Raw genomic sequence first — 23718 nt, 5'->3', positions numbered from 1 at the left:
GATTTTTGCAAGTGGGGGGGGCCAGCTCAACACGGGTGGATGAGCGCGGTGTAGGTCGCCATCGCGGTCGCTGCATCGATATCAAAACAAACCCTCATTTTCTTATGAGATCGAACATACCAAGGATGTGTCACCCGTTCACCCTCGCGACCTTGCATCGCGGTTTACAGCGATGTCGAAGGCAAAACAGGATACGGAGTGTCTTCGGTATGTTCTGCCCGTCATCGATGTAAACCTCGACCGCGATCGCGACCTACGCCGCGCTCATCCATGTATCTTCGGCATGTTTTTACCCTTAGGGCCAATTTCTCATATCGAGTTCAACTCCAGTTTAACCTGAACTTTTAGTGAACGTCAGTTTAAAGTCAAAATCGTCTTTCTCAATTCACGATCAACCGATGGCAGTTTAAACTTGAACGATGCTTGAACGCTGGAATTCGGCCGTTCAAAGATTTCTGAACCCAGTTCAGATGATTTCATGGATTACGCATGCGTTGTATTAACACGAAACGCTGTCATAATATAAATATAACCTATTTTATTATATTTAGCCTAACGATAAAAGATAACATTATTCTTGTTTTTATAACATTTATTTATAATTATTAAAATGACTATTTGACTATAAATACTTAAATTTAACTTTATTCAAAAACAGCATAAAAAAGGTAGTTCAAAATGGCGACAGTTTTTTACCTTTTGCCATCTATTGGCATTTCTCGAAAGTTGTACAACGTGCACTGACATAAACGTGCAATGAGAAATGCATTCCAAACAAAACCGAAGTTCAATGGTGAACCTGGGTTCAACTGAAACATAGATTACCGCAGGTATGATAAATCGACCCTTAGAAGAAGAAGAAAATGAAATACAGCCACGTCACAATCATTATGATTAGTCGCAAAATTTATCTGAGAATCTTCTTCATTAATGCTTTCCTGTTCTGATTCTGACTACTACTTTCGTGTGTCTTAAGCATTTATACATTATTGTAATAGATACACCTGGAATCATCATTAATTCCCATGTTGACTATGTAGCGTTAGCGCTTCGCGATAATAGGCATAACTAATATTGGACAATGTCACACTATCATTTTCGCATGGGAGATGTTAACACTAATGCACCAGAATCCCTGAAGGATAGAATATTGTAATTAGAGAGTTTTAATACCGCCCACAGTAATTTTCCCAAGACTGGTTTCCGTATTTGGCAAACCAGAGGCGTCTCATGCAAGATATATTGGGATGATTCAAGAACCAGTTTTATTGGACTAATAAACTTACTTCACCAATTGTGTGGTGGTAGGCATAATATAATTTGTTAAAAAGGTTTACTTGAAGATTTCTTCTGTATTTACCTTGACCACATTTTAAAATTAAGAGTTTAAACAATTTTTTAATACAGAGGCGGCTCTATCAGTTTTGTACACTTCGAACCAACTTCTTACCACACACAAAACATTCAGTGAAAATATTCTGCAAATTTCTTATTAAGCGTCGTTTAAACGCAACGATAAGTCACAGCAACTAGTTGTGATGACAAGTTGAAACGCTGTTTAGACGCTGCGATTCAATGCGATACCACCTTCAACCCAACTCCAACTTTGATAAGTTGTGCGATGCACCGTTTAGACACAATGATAAGTTGCAACAACTCGATTGACCTTGATAAGTTGTTTGATTTATCGCTGTGTTTAAACGACCCTTTAGAAGCAGTTGCAGTACTGGAACCTAGAGTTGTTAGGTGTGTAGGTTTTGTTTTGTTATTTCTTCCTCATTTTTAAAGTGTGTTTATAATTGATTATTTAGTAGTTCTAGTTTATTTTTCTTAAAATTATTGTTTTTTTATTGCTTTTTCAAGCTACCATCGAGTTAAGGGCCGTTTTATTTTTGGGGTTAGTTCAGAGAGCGCCAAAGGCACTTTGATCGGTTTCAATCCTTATTAGAATGTTTCCTCAGAGAGTGCATATTTGATTCTCTCTGGGAATCTAATAAGGATTGAAACCGATCAGAGTTCTTTTGGCGCTCTCTGAACTAACCAAAATTAAGACGGCTCTTGTTTCGTTTTATAACGAAATAATTATTTAAAAACTACGAATTTTTAGATACAAATAATTATTTAAAAACTATGAATTTTTATATCCTGAGCAATATACTTCCAGTTTGTTCCGGTTTTTTGTCTGATGTCATCTACCAATATCATCTCATCTGTGGTCTTCTTCCTAATCCTATACCTTTTCCTTCGTTTCCCTCTTGATTATTAATGCATCTTCATGAAGGAAACAATCATGAAAAAGAGAAAAATCAAAGAAGCAGCCGTTATCTTACTAAATGAAGAATAGTGTGTAGTAAATCTATCAGTAGAATGCAGCAACTTCAGTTGCCAATACTTAAAGAAAAAGTGAATAACAAAAACATACCAACAATAGAGGATAGAAAAATGTGAAGCACATATCTATCATACCGTGACCCGTCAAAATAGCCCGGACAAAACAGCCCCGTCAAAAAAGCCCCGTCAAAAAAGCCCCGTCAAAAAAGCCCCGTCAAAAAAACCCCGTCAAAATAGCCCGAACACAAAATAGCCTCGACAAAATAGCCCGCAACCAAAATAGCCCCGACAAAATAGATCGCACACAAAATAGCCCCGGTCAAAACAGCCCCGCCTAAAACAGCCTCTTATAAACAATTACATAATTCATTTTCAATTTCGTTGCAAAACGAAAATACAGCCGAACCATATTCCAGTCCAATCAGAGAGTGCTGCAAGCACCTCTACCGGTTTCGAAACTTATTAGTCTCTCATCAGGAGGCACATATGCTGCTCTCCCTGATCCAACCAAAACATACCCCAGCGTGCAGTCCCGAATTGCAACGAACGAAATGGCATAGATGCCCTAGCGGCAACTGCTAGCAAAAGACTAAGTTTTCACTCTAATGGCATATAGCATATCCCACCAGAATGAAAACAATGGGAACCTTCTCTGGTTACACCTCCGAGGCTTCTACAATTTGCAAACCATACGGATGCTGAGACTAAGGAAGATGAGGGAATTCTACAATTTACAATTCACGTCCCATCTGCTCAGCGCGGTAAAGTTCCAACGAGACTGGTTCCCTTCATACTCCACACAGAGTAAATGTAAATCATCAGGGAGAGCAGCATATGTGCCTCCTGATGAGAGACTAATAAGTTTCGAAACCGGTAGAGGTGCTTGCAGCACTCTCTGATTGGACTGGAATATGGTTCGGCTGTATTTTCGTTTTGCAACGAAATTGAAAATGGTTATTCATTTTTGATTTACATTTACTCTGTGTGGAGTATGAAGGGAACCAGTCTCGTTGGAACTTTACCGCGCTGAGCAGATGGGACGTGAATTGTAAATTGTAGAATTCCCTCATCTTCCTTAGTCTCAGCATCCGTATGGCTTGCAAATTGTAGAAGACTCGGAGGTGTAACCAGAGAAGGTTCCCATTGTTTTCATTCTGGTGGGATATGTTATATGCCATTAGAGTGAAAACTTAGTCTCTTGTCCAATTACATAATTATTTATACAAGGTGTCCAAAAACTTTTTTTTAATTTAAATTATTTGACAAAAAGGAAGAATGTATTTAATTTATTTAATTTAAAATGCATTTTACTGTTGCTCGAAAACAGAAAAAAATGTTTATATCATAAATTAACATTGATTTTCGCTTAACTTAAATTTTCAAACTTCCAAGAGGCAGGAAAGACAGGACTCGAGTTTTCTGAAAAGACAATTTTTATTTAATGTGGTTAAGATAAACATCTGAATAGAGGATAATTACCATTTCCGAAAAAATGTATTTTTAAGGAATTATTTCATGATGAATTCTGAAGGGAGCTTTTTTTTTCGGGGCTATTTTGTCGGGGCTATTTTGTCGACGGGCTATTATTCCGCGGCTATTTTGTCCGCTGGCTATTTTGTCGGAGCTATTTTGTGTCGGGGCTATTTTGTCGGAGCTTTTTTGACGGGGCTATTTTGACGGGGTACCCTATCATACACTATACTTATGCAACACACAATACATAAAAACACAATTTACAAATTTTTTGTATTGTTTGTGAAAGACAATTTTGTTATATTTGTTTGTTATATTTTCCTTCTTCTTCTTCTTCTTCTTCTTTTGGAACCCTGGATGGGTCTTTGCCTGTCTGGCAATGTATTTCCATTCAGATCTCTCTTGTGTCCTTCTCCATTGTCTTATATTCATGGTTTTCAGGTCTTCTTCCACGTCATCCAACCATCTCATCCTGGACCTTCCTTTCTTTCGCCTTCTTACCGGCTTCCACTTTAATATTTTCTTTGTCGTTTTCATATCTTCTTGTCGCTGAACATGTCCCAGCCATGACAGTCTTTGACTTTTCACAAATCTTACAATATCATACCCTTCATTCAGTTCATTAATCTCGTCGTTTCTCCTGATTCTCCATGTGCCGTCTTCCTCTTGCACCGGGCCATATACTTTTCTCAGTATCTTTCTCTCGAATGTCCTGTTGGGCTTCATCCCTTTTCGTCATTACCCAGGTTTCACAACAATAGGTCAGGAGTGCGAGAGAGATGCAATGCCGGCAGTCCACTTGAGCATCTTACTCGCACTCACATTTACAGCCGCGTCAATACGATCTAACCGCTCATTGTTATTAATTAAAAATAACAGCTAAGTAATATTAATGACACAGATTTCTTCAGGACCATGTAGCGGGGGCTTTAAACTTTCATTTAGTCACTTTCTGACTTTCATAATAATAACTTTTAACCGAGTTATTAACCCGAGTTATTAAAATATAACAGACCTTTTTTGTCCAGAATGGTCCAAGAAACCTAAAAAAAAATTGTCCTGCCCAAAAATATTGATTTTTGCAATTTGATTAAAAAAAATTTGGACCACTTTTTGCGTGGGCGACTTCTGGAACCTTATTCTGGGGTGTCTCACGAATGTGATTATGCAAAAAAATCTCATGGAAATATTTTTCCCAACGAACCCATCGTTTTCGCCTTGTCTAATAGGGCATAAAAAATCCACCCTATAAACTTTTCCAACCAACCTTATAGGCAGTGTTTCAAATCAAAACCACAATATTTTTTGTTGACTATGATATAATATAACCTCAATAACAACAACTGGCGATTATACACACCTTTTTTCAACAAATTTCTCTAATTTTTTGATAACGATTTCCGGAGTGAAATAGAAAATGTGACAAAAAAAGATAAAAACTGAAGACGGAATTCAACGCAACGTGAAATAGATTCAATGGAAATTTCTCTTAAAATTTGTTATTTATGATCCTTAAGCTAATACCGAACCCTAATTTATGGCCTCTGTACCCTATTTTTATTGTCCTGTGGAGCGTCGCTTTTCCCCGTGAATTGTTGGTAAAATGACACGGTTCAAAGAAATTTAACATACAGGTACTAAAGTGTCCCCTTTTCGACAGCTGGGGAGCTGATAGATTAGTGCCGTGGAAATATTACGGTCTGTGTAGTGGGCTAACTACGTTGTGTTGGATTTTTGTTATTGTATGTAATAACCAACTTAATAAAATTTCTACCGCCCACACTGTACATTGATGTACACATTGATGTACTGGTGTATTTACATTGATATTCTTGGGGAGATGGTGGTCGGACTGATTTTTCATAAAAGTAAATATTTATTAATTTTACAGAACTTTGGGGTGTGAACCATGTTCTCTTTCCTTTTCACTACATATTATATTTTTCTATCTCTCTCTGCCTACGTTTAAATTAGTAAACTGGTGAAGTCAGAGGCATGTTAACCGTAGACAAGGCATACTGAGCAAAAAAGCGAAACGCGCGGCAGTCGATCGGTGGTCTCTCCATCTCTTTTTACTAAGCGATACCGCTCATATTATGACGGACAAAGATGACTAGACCACTCAAATGAATACCGACCACAATGGCGTCCTTGATATCGGCGTTACACCTCGATGCACAGAGCGGCCCATAGCTAGCCTAATCTACAGGTTATTATATCTATGGGTGAAGTGCGCTTCAAAGCGTCGAATATGGGGTTACTACGCTCCTGATAATAAAATATTGTGGCTAGATACTCAACGCCACAACATGTGCAACGTTTGTTTGAATTAATCTTGTGACAATCATCACAAGCTCCACCATCTCTCTCCATTTCCCAATCTCCCTTCTCTTATCGGGTAGCGTACGGGGGACGTGAATCACTTTTTTCGCGGAACGGGGGCGTTTTCGGTGGTAACCGATCCGAGCCATGACCCAGTATAAAAATGACAGGCGGTGCTTCTGTGGCGGTACGTTCGAATGGTAGAGATGGTCGATTACCTGTGAAAATTACGGCCTACTCATTATTTATAGACCAGGAAAGAATATCTAAAAAAGATCTAAATAATTAGTTAAGTTAATAAGAATAGTATTTAATTTGCTCTAGCAAATTATTTTTTTCGTTTGACTGAGAGTGATATTTAGTTTGTTTCTGCCTTTCTTTTATGTTTTGTTGTACACCTAGTGCAGCACGCGTTTCTGTGGGAATTTGTAAGTTACACAGTGTTAGTTTATAGGTTAACAAAACACCTTTAAACCTCTAAAAAAATTTTTTCAAGGATTTTAAGAGTTTTTTGGGATTAATCATAGTTTTTGAGACCTATACAACCTGAATCAATACGTCTCCAATTTATATTTAAAAAATATACGTTTAATATAGGGTCACCTGGGGTTAGTGTGACGTAAAAATATGCAAATTTGATTTTAAAATAAAAAATATATATTTGTTTCTAACTAAACGGTTTCAGATTTTTAACGAAGACGTTCTGGTTAATTGTCACAATCATTGCACAGTGAATAGGCATGTTGCATTTTTAAAATTCCTTCTACATTATGTTTTATTTAAGAGGGTAAGGTGTCACACTATCCCTTCAATGTGGGGTTACTGTGACTAGGATTAAGGATAGTGTGACAACTAGCTTTTTTGTCATTTAGAAGCACCTAGGATTGAGTGTACCTTGGTGTGACAAAGAAAGACATTACAAAAATATTGTAATAATTTTTGGCATTTAAAAATTCGACAATTTTAGAAAAAAAATGTGAAATTTCGTATTTAGAACACCAATTTTTTTAGTAAACGTAGGTATTTTATTGAGAATCTTTTCTTATTTTACAAATTCAGTAACATCTAACATTCAAAGACTGCAACCTTTCCCTTAAAAGTATACCGAATTCTTTCACCATTACGGGATAATATCGGATACATCAATATTCCTATAATCTGAGACATTCTAATAAATAAACAGTCTTTTTCATTAACAACAAAACTCTTTTTTATCCTTATCAACACTTCTTAATCCTACCACTTCTATTTCATATTTAGTGTCATCAAAGTTTTCAATTACACACACATACCTAAAAGCAGTTCTACCACGCTTTCCACCCATGAAAGTTGCAACTATAAAAGAGCCTTGTTTAATATCTTCCTCGTTTACAGGTTTTAGTACCGCAGTTTTCTCTAAGAATTCCTCTTCTGCTTCGTCACTTTCCCCTAAAGACATATCTTCTATCTCCTCATCACTATCAGATTCATCTTTGTTTGACTTTTTCTTGATTGTTTTTGGACAGGTTTTCTGTTTTCCTTTAATGGACTCGGCCTTCTTGTGTTTAAAGAACTGATGTATTCTTCTTTTGTTATTATTTCTGCAGTATAAATTCTTCATTTAACTTTCTTTTTTACGCTAGTTGGAACTATCTTTTCCAGAAGCATATGCCCAAATACTTTCCTATTTGACATCCTTGCAATGGACTGGAGGATTGGCCAGTGATTTGATGCTCTTTTAATAGAGTGATAGATGATGAACCAGCGATCCCTTGCTCTTCTGATGAACGGTTGCAAGTTACTGTCAACCATAACCTGATCAAACTAAGGTAGTAAGTGGTGATAGTGTCACATGTCACACTATACTCATGTTTCATTGTCACAGAAACCCCACAGTGTGAAAATCTGTGCGGTTACTGTGACATGCCTAAAAAAATAATAGATAAAGACAATTAGTTCTTCAAAATAAGTTTAAACGTTTAAAATAAGTGATGAAATGCCATGCAGAAAAAAATCATAATTAAATACAAATAATTTTGAAAAAATTCAAAATTTGGACTAATATATCAGAATTTCAAATTCGAATTACAATACATATTTAAGTAAATATTATGATTTTAATCCAAAAAACAGAAGGGGCTGAAACATTTTTTTTAAATAATCTGTTGAAATGCAATAGAAGTGTAATATAACATCATATGTAATATAAAAGTACAATATAAATTAGTATTTAACGTTGTCATACTAAAACTGCTGTCACACTAACCCTAGGTGACCCTATTTATGTTTATACAAAAAATCAGGTTTTTGAGGGCCATTCTGGGGGTTTTTTACTATATTTACCCAACTTTTTTTTTACCTTTCTACATCATTAGACATCATGTTTTCAAAAATTATATAAAATAAAACATGAGACGATGTATTTCCAATATTTAGAAAAGCTATAGATTTTTTGAAACATATTTAAAAACCTATTTTTTCAAGTGTTTTGGATGTTTTTTTTGGAATTTTCTAATATTTTTTGTAAAAAGGTGAATTTTAAAGCTAAAAAAGTTGGGTCAATCCAGTAAAAACCTCTGAATAGCCCTTAAAAGCCTGATTTTTCGTATAAACATGTACTAAACGTATATTTCTTTAATATAAATCGGAGACGCATTGATTCAGGTTGTATGCATCTCAAAAAATATGATTAATCCCGCAAAACCCTTAAAAACCGTGAAAAATGTGTTTTTAGAGGTTTAAAGGATGTTTTGCCCAATTTTTGAATATGCTGAAGGAAACCTTGACTTCAAATTATGTGAACAGCGTTAGAAATATTGCACTTTTAATATCTTCATTGTTTCCTCGATTATTCCGACTCCAGCACTGGTATGTGATAAATAATCATTGCGCAATCGGATCAATTGAAATCTTTTTCAAGGAAAATTATTACATGTTTCGAAAATGAACAGTTTCGTGGTCGATATGAACGCGAACGCTGCGCAGCTTGCCGCTGGTAATGAGCGTAAAATTTTCATATCGGCGATAAGAAAAAAGTTAAATGTATCCTACATGTATGTCGTTATGCCAGTGAGAGGATGAGCGAGAGATAGAGATAGAGCGGGAGAGCGAAGGATTGGGAGACAGAGAGCGAGTGAGCGAGACAGAAAACGAGACAGAGCAAGTGAACGACAACCGAGGTAGAGAATGAGCTTTAGAGAGAGAGCGAGCGAGCTAGATAGTGATAGCGAGACAGAGAGAGCACGAGCGAGACAGTGGAAGCGCGAGCGATACAGAGAGAGCCCATGCGAGTCAGAAAGTGCATGAGCGATATAGGGAAAGGCCATGCGCGACAGAGAAAACGCGTGCGTTGAGACTAATAAAGCGCAAGCGATACAGAGAGAGCGCAAGCGAGACATAGAGTGTGCGAATAAGAGAGGGGAAAGAGCGAGCGAGACAAAGAGAGTGCGAGCGGGAGAGTGATGGCGCGAGCGAGACAGTGAGAGTGAGAGAGAGTGACAGACAGATGGACCTAACCTCAAAAGTTGGCTGTGCGACGTCACACTTACTTTTTGTATATGAATTTAAAAACACTTTATTGTTTTTGAATCTTGAAAGATATTTTTATCATTACCTGATTTCTCATTACTTGTTGATTTTATTGAGTGATTTTATTGAGTATAGTATTTCAACGTTTTGGTACTGATTTCTCGGTCTATAACCGAGAGTTCGCAATCTAGCAACAACCTTGGAACTACCTCGCATTAATTCATTTCATAAAAGGACTGTCGACAAACTCCCAACTGATTATCTAAAAAATATCGTCGATATACTTTTTATTCTATTAGTATTAGATATCTACTAAAAAAACACACGGTGAGAGCGTTTCGGTCTGCGCAGTCGCGCGCAAGTGATAACGAACAGCGGTAGAAAGATTGCATTTTTAATATCTTCATTGTTTCCTCGATTATTTCGACTCCAGCACTGGTATGTGATAAATAATCATTGCGCAATCGGATCAATTGTAATCTTTTTCAAGGAAAATTATTACATGTTTCGAAAATGAACAGTTTCGTGGTCGATGTGGACGGGATCGCTGGTCGGCTGACGGCAGGTAAAGAGCGTGAAATTTTCATATCGGGGATAAGAAAAAAGTTAGATGTGTCGTCCTACATGTGTGTCAGTTACGTCATCGGTTTTATGAAAATGTGTTTGTAGTGAAAGTCGTTAGATGTGCATGTAAATGTGCATTTTAGACCAACTGGTACAGCTTCGGAATGTTATAGATGAAATAATGGGTGTTTACTGCCCAATAAACCATTTTTTATCAAAATTCAGTAAGACCATTCAATATTTCGTTTAATTTTTATAATATCTACAATCTTGATAGAAGCAAAACTAGATCATGTCACTTTGCGATAATTGTTCCAATCTTGCTAAAAATTCCCATGAAACATTCACGACCTAGAGAGAAAATAGATAAAGAAAAGATAAGAACATGAGTAACTACTACCCAGAAGTGTCTCTAGATTGGCATGTTTGATATGCACCTTTGAAATATCAAATGAACCAGCATTATGATATATTTCAATGTTTATCTGTATTTAGATTATAATTATGACAGATATATTGTCCCTTGATCTTTTGTTTTTTCGCAAATCTTCAAATTGTAAGTGTTCCAAGAGTAGGTTTGATGTTGGCATATGGTGATATGGTTTTATTTGTTTAAACCTTCTGGATTTTAGATTTTCTTGCCGATTGTCAGAACACTACCTAACAGCAGAATTAGCTGTTTCCAAACTCTCCATTAGTTGTTTCTTATTGTCTTCATACTTTAGCCAATTCCTTTCATTCGGAACTTTAGATATTCACTTCAATTTCTAATTTTCTTCTTCTTAGCATTCTATCGTCCATTGTTGAACATAGGTGACCGATTTCTTCAAACGTTTTGCAATCCTATATCGACTGACATCTCCGTCCATTAGGTCAGTCCCACCCATTCTACTATTATACTGACCAATTCCACTATTATACAAATATCCAAGGAAAGTTTTTTTTGACTCAATACGCGGCGTAGTACATGATTCATCCTCTTTGTTGACCCCAATGTTGTCGATGCCAATATCACCATCTATTCTTTGGTTATTGTCTAATTCTAATACAACTTCAGCATTTGCAGAGCCTTGCCTCCCTGGTAATATATTTATATCGAAATTATCCTCTTCGCCTCCCGATTGTTCGTCTATTTGAATATTAGGCTCAGGAAGTTCTACGTGCATCTGATCCACATCTAAATCATCTTCATATGCAGCCCCGTCTGAAAAAATAAATATAGAAATAATTAAATAGTAGCGTATTGACCTAGCGTTGCCATATGGCAACAGCGGTTTCAACATAAGTTTCATCTGTTTACTTGATATTTATTATGAAATTACGCGAAAAAATTATAACGTAACCAAATAATATTACTTACTTGAATTGAATTTCCATTTTGAACGTAACCACAAAAATTCGCTGTTTACAAACGTCTCTTGCCAACGCACGTGTAAATTCACAAAAAACAACAAGAGTAGAAAACACGTGTTAAGCCAGTCTTACTGACGAACAGCATCACCTGTGTTATAAAAGAGAAAGTTTGTAATACACTAGGAATATTTTTATAGACACCCGATTCGCATTGCCATATGGCAACGCTGGGCTAAAATGGGTTAAGTATACAACTGAGTTTTTCACATCTTTTCCATGTTAGTACTGCAGCTCTTCTAGTGATTTCTGCAGTTTGGTTCTCTTAGATTTGTTCTATCTCATTGTCATTTATACGTCTGGAGTCATATATGTTGACTCTGTTTTTGTCATATTCATTTTTAGACCTACATATTGGGAGCCGTTTGTGTGTTCCTCCATCATAGTTTGTAGTTTCTCCATCATAGTTTGTAGCTCCTCGAATAAGCTCGCTCTAATGACGATGTCGTCAGCAAATCTGAGGGGGTTTAACTTGTTGCCATTATAGTTGATGCCTCATGTTGAACGATTTGTAGTTTTGAGGACGTCTTCTAGGGCTAGATTAAACAGCATTGGCGATGTCACTGCGCCTTGTCGTACTTCTCTCTTACTGGGGATGAGATTTGTATTTTTATCTAGTTGAACTTCATAGTGGCGTTTTCATATTTATAGTATGTATTAGTTGCATATATCTCGAATCTATTATACAATTATTATATCTTGTTATATGACCCACATCTCGATACTGTAAAATGCCTATTCATAGTTTACGAAAGCAAGAAATATGAGTAATTGGTATTTATATGCCTTCTGTATCAATGTTCTCATTGTCAGCAGATGGTCTGATGTACTATATCGTTTAAGGAAGCCAGCCTGTTCAACCGGTTGGTAATCATCTATTTTGTAAGTCAACCTATAACTCTCATAAACAGTTTGTACACCTGACGGAGCAACGATATAGGGCTCTAATTCTGTAGGTCACATTTGTCCCCCCTTTTGTGTAAGATTATTACCAGACTCTCGTTCCACTCTTTAGGGATTTTGCTATGGAGACATCTATTGAATAGCTCTGTTAGTAAAGAGATTGTTACTGTTTTGTTTTCAAAGGCGCTGAAAATATACCGTCGTGTCATGGAGCTTTATTATTTTTTAGCTCTTTTCACGTTTTTCTATTTTGAATCCTACAATATTTGGTAGTACCTCTGGTCTCACGTTTTTTTTTAATTTTTCTTTTGACGTTTTCTTTGGTTGATTCATTAGTCTGGCTTTGCGAGCTGTACTGGGTTTTGTAGAAGCCTTCGACTATCTTTGTTGTTTTATATTTGTCCTTCTCTTCCTTATTATTTGGAGTCTTTAATTTTGATCACCTTTTGAACACCCAGTGTTCGATATATTGGTGAAATATATGATATATTGTATACATATACATAAATTAATTTACCATTAGCTTCCAATGATTTATGTTGGGATACAATGTATATAAACAGAAAAATATTTTTCATCTTCAATAATATATTCTGTGGGGTCTCTAGTATGTTACCAAAACCACATTATGTATGCGGTACCTGTCACCAGCTGTCATTAAAAGGAAAAGGATGTTATGATCGATGCAAATTATAAAGAAAATGCAAAGCGATCTTGCGTTGTAATAAACTTGTTTAATAACTTTTTTAATTGTTAAAAACTACTAGTTGCTTTACTATTTACAAAAAATTGCATAAATAAAAATTTACGGGTTTACTAAATTCTAATCAGACAGTTTTCCAAGAAAAATAATTAAAAATTAATATCTTTAACTAAGTATATAATATTGCGTTTTTATTTAAAAAAATATAGTCTAGGCGTATCTGTTCTAAAACACCCTCATCTGGGTAAATCGTACATGATCCTATTTTTTTTTTGCTTTAATCGCTTGGAAATATTATTAGAAATGATTATTTCATTCATAGGAGATTCTGACCAATAGAAAGATACAGAAATCTGAATTAAATCGATAATTTTTGATAATCTCCCGTCCTTAAGTATATTACGTCAGATGCCCTTCGTTGCTACGAAAAAATACATTCAGTGACATTAATGACAATTAATGTTTTAAAAATTATAAAAGTGATGACTTTCAATCGTCAAATATTTATAAAAACTGTGTTTTTAATGGTACTTACATAAATACATTACAATAAAATTTTTGTTTTGAACAGTTTTATTCATGAAATAATCGCAACAAATTGCATTTGACCTCTGAAATTAATATAGAATTTTTGCTCTCGTGACACTTTGACATAATTTCACTCGCCTTCGGCTCGTGAAATTAAAACTGTCAAAGTGTCACTCGGGAAAAATTCAATAATTTCAGAGCTCTTGTGCAATTACTACTGATAATTTCACTCTGCGTACACTTAAAAATAGGGGCTAAATTTTTTATTAAACAATTTATGAAAAGGATTTGAAAAATTTAATGTTTTTGTCTGTTTTGTTGATATATTTCGACAGCTATGCATTTTAGAAAAAAATTGTAAAGAGAAAAAAGTTTTGCACTTAAATTTTGTACAAGCTAGTATTTATCGCAACTTGAAAAAATATTAATTATTATTGCAAAATTAGCAGAAAACATTAAAAAAGTGTCAACAATCAACGTTTTTTCCATAATCTTTTTCAGGTACATATTTACATGCCATATAGAACCTTCTAAAAGCCAGAAAGTCTTTCTTCTATAAAAAAACCACTACACAAAATTTCAGCATAATCAATCAAGTAGTTTTCGCAAAATAGTTTACAATCTTACACTGTTACTAATAAAACACTCGTATTCTAAGGTTATTCCGTACTTATATCTCGAATAGTTATGCTAAGTATAAGGTAGATATAGTACGAAAATAATTCGTTACTAATAAACTCGGTATAAGTTAGATATAAGTATTCCCACTTTATTCCGAAATAATAGTTCGGCAACGTTGCAATCTTCTGCTCAAATACATAGAACAACGATATATTGTGTCAAATATGTCAATTTTGATTTTTCTTTGTAACTAACAAACCAAATTAAACTAGGCGAAATGTTTTCGGAATTATCAAAATGAGATTTTATTGATTTTTTTAAATAGGTACATTTAAAATACCAGTCTTCTTTCATAGTTTCCACAAAATTGTTGTATCATTATTATTTTCTGAACAATAACATCGCAAAAAAGTTCCTAGGGGAAAACAAATTGAATAAAATTTAAACTAATTGACGAATCATCTTGAATTTTTTTGTGCATTATATGGAATGTTTGACTCAACTTTTCATGCAATATCAAATTCAAATAAGGGAATCACCTATTAAGCTTTCTAAAAACTTTAAACCATCTTTTAAAAACCGATGTTTAATTCTGAATTCCTTATCAGTGTATTGTGAAAAGGGATTTATACTATCTTTGAGAAGTTTCCTTTTTCGTGTATTTTCTATCATGTTAATTAAATTATCAACTTCTTCGACAGCCGCAACACCCGTTTAACACATTTTTTTATTATATAATTACTCACAAAACAAATCAAAAGATAATATATTTTTGCCTCTGATGACATTGACAATCATAAAATAGGTTATACCAGACTTAAACAAGGGTGTGGGTCGGTATAAACTTGGACTAAATTCTTATACCCAGTATAACCTATATCTAAGTTATTCCATGTTTATTGGTAGTGATTTTGCCTATACCTGATTTATTCTCAGTATAACTTTTATACTTGGTTTATTAGTAACAGTGTAAGTGTTTAAAAAAAGTGACTAATTTTCAAAATTATGTAGAGGCAACAAAAAAAGTTTTAAATACTTGATATATTATAAAACTATATACTTGATAAATATACTTGAATAGTAGAGCCTAGGAATTTTTTTAAACAACTGTATACTGTTTACATTATTTTTCTCAATACCCGCCAATGGTTTTTGCTGATTTTGAAATAATAATAATTCTTTTTTCAATTTTCGCAATCAATTCTATTTTGTAGGATATTTAATTTCTTAACATTTTTGTCGTCACAGATTTTTTTAAATGCATACCTAGCTATCAAAATCTAGCAACGAAAGGAAGAAAAATAATTGAATTTTTCATTTTTTCCGCAATTTTTTTTTTATTAAAAAATTTAGCACTCCTTTTGAATTGTCCAAGAAATAGACTCATATACGATTTACCCAACACAAAACAGATACCGCTTAGTCTGTTTGTACATGTTGAAAAAATATAATCATTTTAATGGATAATGCAGTCTATAGAATTATAAAATAATTTTTTTTATAAAGATTAGAATACAAAAAAGATAAGATGCTGAATATTGAAAAATAGTCTCAACAAGAAATAGTGTAAAAAAATTTTCACAAAGTTTAGATAATACTTTATTTGTTTTTTGAGTAGAAATTTGAAAAGACTATTTCACTACAAACACATATTTTGTCTTCCAAGGTTTGAACGCCAAAATTGTCATAGTATCGTCCTCTCTGTTTCTATGTGCGTGTCAATGTCTAGGTAAAATTGCTTGAGCTTATGTTCAGCTGGGAACCGCTTCGATTCTTCTTCCAACCAACTAAAACCTATTCTTTGTCCAAACAGAATTGAATAATGAGCGAAGGCGTTAGTCCCTGGAAGACCAACCACCATGACATCGGCATGCTAATGTTGAAAGACAGAAGAGAAAAGATAACGAACGCCGGCAAATACTCCGATCGTTACAAAGACATTTTTTCGCATGAAGTGCCCGACGAAGAAAAATTCCCCTTAAGTGCTAAGTGTCGCGATACCATGGAACACTACCGTAAAGTGTCAAAAGGGGGGAAGCCCGAAGACTCCCCTACCGCGGTGTCAAAACTGACCACGGAGAAAATGAAGCTTACAGTAGGTAAGAAAAGTAGCAACGCTACCAATGACCTAAATAAACAAGAGAATGCTTTAATAGGATTCAAGCACGTACCGGAGGGTACCCACAAGCCGAACCAACCCCCATTGCCACTAAGTTCACCGAACACCACCAAGTGGCAGAAGAGGAACGTCAACGTTTACAGCGTCAACACAAACGTTCCACCTTCTAGTCCTAATCAAATCAGAGCACCTCCAGGATTCCCTCCCAAGAAACCTCCACCTGTAGCTCTAAGCGCGATACTCAACGGAAACAACAACAACAATATAATCACTAATAACAACAACCACTTCGATAATACTTTATCGCATCTAGAAAACGTTGAGAGTATCATTAGCAAATTAGACGAACACGAAAAGAAGGAACAAAACTTGAAAAAATTCGAAGAACTAGTCAAAAAATTCGGCCCCAAGCCTGCCGAAAAGGCCAAGAAAGCCGCGGCTCCTTTCGAACAGTCCCCTAAGAAACAAACGAAACCATTGGATGCGTCGGAAGACCAACTCAAATCTCAAGAGCACATCCTCAACCCGATCAAACACGCCAGTGAAGTCGAAGATTTGCCCGCCAAAGGACTCAAAGAAGAGGAGAACGAGAAACATCATCAGCATTTTAACAGAGGTGCCAAGGAAAGGAAGAGTACGGATACGAACGAGAAAGCGAAACCTGTGCAGCAGCCTTTAAGCAGGACGGCTTCCGATGCTCAAAACAAAAGTTTGACCAACGCGAAAAAGTCGTCGACAAGGACCTCTAGGGATCGTACCTCACGAAAAGTAAGTTTTTATCAGATTTTTTTAATGGCACAGAGATTATATTCATTCAGCCACTTGCAATAGATTCTCCAGTCAGACAAATAGACATTTTACACTTAGAAACAACAACTACAATTATTTTTTTTATTTTCCATGTACAAGTACAGAAATATCTGAAACTTCCAAGGTCAAAAAGATCGAAAAACTTTATTTACGCAACATTGTCAGATCAATGTAGTTTCAAAGGTTTTTCGGATATTTACTGTTTCACAGTAAAATTTTTTTCCACCTACCTCTACCGAAAGTATACTTTTCCGGACCTGATTGTAGGGAGCAAAGTTGTACTTTTCCTCCCTAGGGAGGAAAATATTTTTCCTCCCTAGGGAGGAAAAGTAAAAGTGAGGTTACGGTATTTCATTCATGAAATATAACTTATTGACGCCCTGTACAGTATCTATTTGCTATTATGTAAGTATCTATATATTTTAACGTTTATTTATAAAACACCCTGTATTTTGCAGAATCGTAAAAAACAGTAAATTTTTATTTTGATTTAACAATGTTTACATTAATAATTTGACTTATATTTGACAGTTGACAGTTATATTGTACCTCCTTGTTAGTTTCAGTTTTAATAAATTTTGTTGGTTAGTTACATAAATAAGTTAAGTAAAAATGAAAAAATTATTTGATATTTGAGGAAGGTGGAAAAACCATATGCATAACATGGGAGTAAAGTGCCTTTTCCTCCCTTGAATGATTACTGCCCTCCGCTACGCGTCGGGCAGTAAACTTCATTCTCGGGAGGAAAAGTAACACTTTCCTCCCTTGTTATACAAATAGCTATTTCTGCTTCCTCCTGCGTAAATTTTGAAATATTGTGTATAATTTCACGGGATTTTGCACGTAGTGTCCTATTTTTCACGACATTTGTAATATTCTTGTTTATTTAAAAAATATTAAATGTACCTATTCTAAATAAACAAATATTCGAACGATTTTATCTGGCAATGTCGCAAAGCCACTGATTTCGTGCACAATGCATTTTAAATGGATCTTTACTTGTTGAACCAATGCGTTCAAGTGAAGTCCCCTCTCCTTGATTTGCTACCTGAGTGACCTTTGCGGATTCAGATATTTCTGTAGAATTTTAAAGATTTGCAATCTGTCCTGTTCGGTCAATAATCAAATTTGATAATTCAATCACAGAAGACATGAGCCAAAATTACCTTAAGATTAAGATTAAGATGACAGTGCTGGTACCTTCCTTATTAAATTTAACTAAAGTTAATGTTTAAAAAAAATTCTTATATTAGTCCAGCGAAATAAGGTTTTTGTCGGGACACTTGAGCAGCTAGGTTGCAAATGGGTTTTTTGGGTACTATATACCTAATACATTTTAAATACAAAAATGCCCGTCACAGTTCGGACGAGAATTTTAGTTATTAACAAATAAGTGTCAAAAATGGCAGTTTTTTCGTTTAAATCGCTACAGGTAAAAATAAGGTAATTAAATATCGTACTTATAGTATTCCTCTTTTAGTAGATGAGCCAAGGTTTAAAATGACAGTTTTTGAATTTTGGTCCAATCATTTGTTGCTTCGGAAATTGCAAAATAAAACTAAAATTTCGAAAATAAAAAATTTGCTATAACTTTTGCGAAAATGATCTTAGGATTATCATATTGCACGAAAAGTTGAGTCAAACAGTCCGTATAATGCACAAAAAAATTTAAGACGATTCGTCAATTAGTTTAAATTTTATTCAATTTGTTTATCCCGAAGAGTTTTTTTTTCGCAATGTTATTGTTCAGAAAATAATCATTATATAGCAATTCTGTGGAAACCACATGAAAGAAAAATAGTTATATCTTCAAAGTATTAAAAAAAATCAATAAAAGTCGTTTTTATCACTCCGAAAACATTTTATTAAAGTAGAGTCATTTTTGTCTTATAAACAATATTGAATAACTTTGTTATTGACTGTAAAGTAAATCTACTTTGGGATTTCAAAAGTTGGTATGTTTACACGAATTAAAAAAAACTTTTCACTAAGGTTAATTACGGTCAAAGTTAGCCACTTTTATTATTTAATTCACAGTTACTTCTGTATACATAAAATTCTCCTGTAACGGTGTTAGTTACCATATTACTCCGAAATGGCTTGGCCGATTTTTATGAAATTTTACACCTATATCATATAGGACTAAGAATAGGTTTTAATCTATTTTTAAGACCCGTACGTTATAAGGGAGGTTACCCCTGACATTTTTTTATATTTTTGGACAAAATTGTCTATCTTAATTTTATATGATGTATAACTAAAAACTACATACAACACTTAATTTTCACTCTTCTATCACCAACCCCTATTTGTTAATAGCCATCTATATATTTACATCTATAAAATTCTCCTGTCACAGTGTTAGTTGCCATACTCCTCCAAGACCGCTCGACCCATATTTATGAAATTATATATGTATATTCGGTAGGTCTTAGAATAGGTCGTAATATATTTTTCATATCCCTGAGTGATAAGGGGGGCTCCCCCTAACATTTTGTAATGTTAGGTGAGGATATGTATACATAACGTACTCTATAAGACTTCGAGTACATACAATTTAATATGATAAAAATCCACCAACAAGCTCCGGAGATATTAATCGCAGCATATGTTTGAAGAATCAGTTTCATTTTTTGAGTGCACGGATTTTAATAATTCCCCTCCACCAACCACGAATCGATTTCGTTAGGACGTCATTTTTAAAGCTTTATTAACCACTCTATTGAAGTTCAAAGTTTACTCAAACTTTTTCACATAAACTATATACCTTCAAAATGGCGCTAGCTAGGTTGCTTAATTGTTATAAACAAAGTAGCCGTCAATTAAATAAAAAAAATGGCTAACTTTTACCGTAATTAACTTAGCCAAAAAGTTTAAGTTAAGCAAAAATTTGTGTAAAAATACCACCTTTTCAAATCTCATTGTAGTTTTAGCCTACAGTCAATATTAACAAAGGTATTCAAATTGTTTATAAGCCAAAAATGACTACTTTAGTAAAATGTTTTCGGAATGATACAAATGACTTTTTAATGTTTTTTAAATACTTTGCAAATATGACTATTCTTCTTTCATATTGTTTCCACAGAATTGCTATATCATTATTATTTTCTGAACAATAACATTGCGAAAAAAACTCTTTGGGATAAACAAATTGAAGAAAATTTAAAGTAATTGACGAATCGTCTTAAAATTTTTTGTGCATTATGTGGACTGTTTGACTCAACTTTTCGTCCAATATGAAAATCTTAGTCATTTTCGCAAAAGTTATAGCAATTTTTTTATTTTCGAAATTTTAGTTTTATTTTTCAATTTCCGAAGCAACAAATGATCGGACCAAAATTAAAAAACTGCCATTTTAAGCCTTGGCTCATCTACTAAAAGAAGAATACTATAAATACGATATTTAATTACCCTATTTTTACCTGTAGCGATTTAAACGAAAAAACTGCCATTTTTGACCCTTATTTGTTAATAACTAAAATTCTCGTCCGAACTGTGATGGGCATTTTTGTATTTAAAATGTATTAGGTATATAGTACCCAAAAAAACCCATTTGCAACCTGGCTGCTTAAGTGTCCCGAACATGGTATATTTTTGCCCTTTTTCCCTGGCGTATATTCTAGATCTAGAATCTAGACAATTTACTTATTAAATCTATCTGTTACGTCCAAGGGTTTATGTCTTTTAATTTAAGTCTTCCCACTCCGTTGCTGTTGTCCAATAGGTTTACCGAACTAGAATTTGGGTCTTCTACTAACTGTCTTTTTATATCTTCGCTACTAAAAGATCACCATGTGACTTCGTTAGGGACGTAGTATGGTGCATTAATAATCTGCCTAAGGACCTTCGATTGGAACCTGTGCAGAATATCAATATCAATATTACAATATTCGCTTACACACCCGTACAATTACGTTTCGTGGGTCCAGATGATTTTTGTAAGTACTTTATTCACTAATCATTTATTTTCTAGAGATACCTCAGATCTTCTTCCAAATAGCCAGTAAAGTTGTCTTAATTTTAATCCAAGTTGTTTTCGATTATTGGAGATGTGGTTTCTCCAAGTAATTCATCTATCAAGATGTTTCATTAAGGCCACATAGATGGCCCCATCATTTGCTAAAATTAGGTATTTTTCTGTGCAGGTCTTCTTTCATATTTGTTCATAATGTAGATGGTGACTATTCTGAGTGCGTTACAGGTGCAGATATCGTCCCCCTGGTATCCCCACTTTTACAGGGTACTAGCACAACGTGAGACGCCGGTTCTTGGTCTGTTTAGCTTTTTCCATATCGGTTACGGCAAATTGCGTCCAGCAGCCATGTCCTCTGAGGGAGAAAAATGTGTTGTGATAGCTGACGCTTCTCTGGCGCTTCGGGTATGGATCTTGATTTTTTCAGAAAGCTTTTCCGAGAGCTTAGTCTACTTGACCTAGTCTTTGATCTGTATATACAAGCGGTGTCTTAGATCCGTATCCTGGTTCTTTCGTTCTAACTCTGACGTGACCTGTCTTCTGATAGGTGGTGAGGCGATTCTAACTATGGGCTAGACCCCTTCTATAGCTATTTTTTTCAGTGTTGCCTGAAACAACTGAAACAAGTTTTCAGGCAACACTGAAACCGATACCTATCCTGCCCTGTTATAGGAACTGTTTTATTTAGAGCCACGTCGACGTTTTTAGCGCGAGCAGAGTTTGCCCACTCTGGTGCTCCAAACTCCGCGGTCGAAAAATTTAATGCTACTGCAGAAGTGCGGAGAGTGTGTGGTTGTGCTCCCATTTTGTATTAGTTAGTATGCGAATGATATTATTTCTGGCACTTACTTTTTCTTGACATCTTGACAGTGGTGTCGATAAGACAGAGTTCTATCCAGATGTACGCCGAGGTTTTTTTTTCATCTCTTTGTGTTCTAGCACCTGCCACGTCATTCCACCTTCAGTGTCCTTCTGGCATGCTTGTTTCTAAGGTAGAAATGAACACGCTTGGGTTTTTGAGTAAGTAATTGAGTTTCAGATGGCTTTCATCATAGTAAAGTGTTGAGTCTCCTAGGGCATTTGTTAGTTTTACTTTGACTTCGTGGAAGGTTCTTCTCTGAGCTGCCACAGCTGTACCATCAGCGTAAATAAATTGTCTTGTTTGTTGATTTATAGGTTGGTTGTTGGTGTATATGTTGTATATCGACACGAGGACACTTCCCTGTGGGAGTCTATTTTTTGGTCCCTCCACCGACTGTTCTTGGCCTGGAGCGTTACTTAGAAGCGTCTATTTTGAAGGAGACATTTCACTAACCTTTTAAGACGGAAATCATTTGTAGTTTCTTAGAGTTTCTTTGTAGCTTTTTAGAGTTTCTTGGTTAGAATCTTTGAACTGATTTAGAGTACCTTGTAGGCATCTTCTCGCTAGGTTTGGATCCCGACTTCTCACTTCTATTGCTGTGTCACCGGCATGTAGACTGAGCATGTTTTGCGGGGTGGTTGTGTTTGTGTGTATGGTATACAGAAAGGATATAAAAATACATGTCATTGCCTTACTGGGTGCTCGTCTTCTATAGCATCTCGAAATATGTAAGTTGTTAGTATCAAGCTCTTAATTTTTCCATAAAAACATTATTTATGAAAATAAAAACATTATTTACTTTTTTGCGGTTAATGAAACATACGTAGATATTTTAATGAAATAAAATTGTCCATAAACGACCATATTTATCTAATTTATTAAAATAAATCATATATTTCGTGACTATAAAACTAAAACCATGTAGATATTAGATTTTTCGTTATTCTGTTATTCTGAAATAATTTGCATCATCAATTTTTAAATATTCTAGATTCTAGATCAGCGTTTCCCAACCGGTGGGTCTCGACCCACTAGTGGGTCGCGGACAGGTTTCAGATGGGTCGCAGCTTTTCTCTTACAGTAGCTGAATAACGTAGATATTGTATATATTATCATCATGGGTGAGGGATGGGTCGCGAATATGAAAAAATATCAGAAGGTGGGTCGCCAGACATAAAAGGTTGGGAACCACTGTTCTAGATGTTTGAATGAATATTTTCAAGAGTTTAATTGCTTTGACCATGAACGTAATTGCAGTAATGGATTTTTTGACGAATATTTTACACAGTAATTTAGTCTATGTATTTTACGTAAATACGGTGGTTAGAGTGGGACAATTTTAGACTAAGAGGAAGCTATCGGATGATTTGAATGGGGTGCAGTAGTAGACGCTTCAAGGCATCAAAACAAGACGCATGACAAAGAAGGCATCAAGAAATTATTGTTGCGAAATTCTGACTTAAGCCCTTTAATCCAAACATCAGAGAAATTATAAACTGACTGCTTCAAGGTCCTCCTCCTCTATCTGTTCTCCTTCGTAAGGATGTAGTGGCGTCATGTAAGTCGTTTGACTATTTCTATCCAATCCTCTC

The 23718-nt window shown here is 34.9% G+C and overlaps 1 protein-coding gene across 19 annotated transcripts in view; it reads left to right on the top strand.

Annotated features, from left to right (window-relative positions):
- The window catches only part of LOC126892901 (MAP/microtubule affinity-regulating kinase 3-like), a 592659-nt gene that overhangs the window by 341269 nt on the left and 227672 nt on the right, over nucleotides 1-23718 (top strand). For 15 of the 19 annotated variants that reach the window (XM_050662739.1, XM_050662751.1, XM_050662743.1 and 12 more), the window contains exons 1-2: nucleotides 9908-10198; nucleotides 16176-17249. In XM_050662739.1, the coding sequence (XP_050518696.1) occupies nucleotides 16185-17249 (1065 nt within the window). In that variant the 5' untranslated portion in view covers nucleotides 9908-10198; nucleotides 16176-16184. Of the gene's footprint in view, nucleotides 1-9907; nucleotides 10199-16155; nucleotides 17250-23718 lie in introns of those variants that run through there. The other 4 variants (XM_050662736.1, XM_050662738.1, XM_050662745.1 and 1 more) reach the window with 3 other exon arrangements.

This window comes from Diabrotica virgifera, chromosome 9 (assembly GCF_917563875.1).
Source record: "Diabrotica virgifera virgifera chromosome 9, PGI_DIABVI_V3a".
NCBI lineage: Eukaryota > Metazoa > Arthropoda > Insecta > Coleoptera > Chrysomelidae > Diabrotica > Diabrotica virgifera.
Note: the sequence above shows the minus strand (reverse complement) of the source record. Positions and strands in the feature narration are given on the sequence as shown.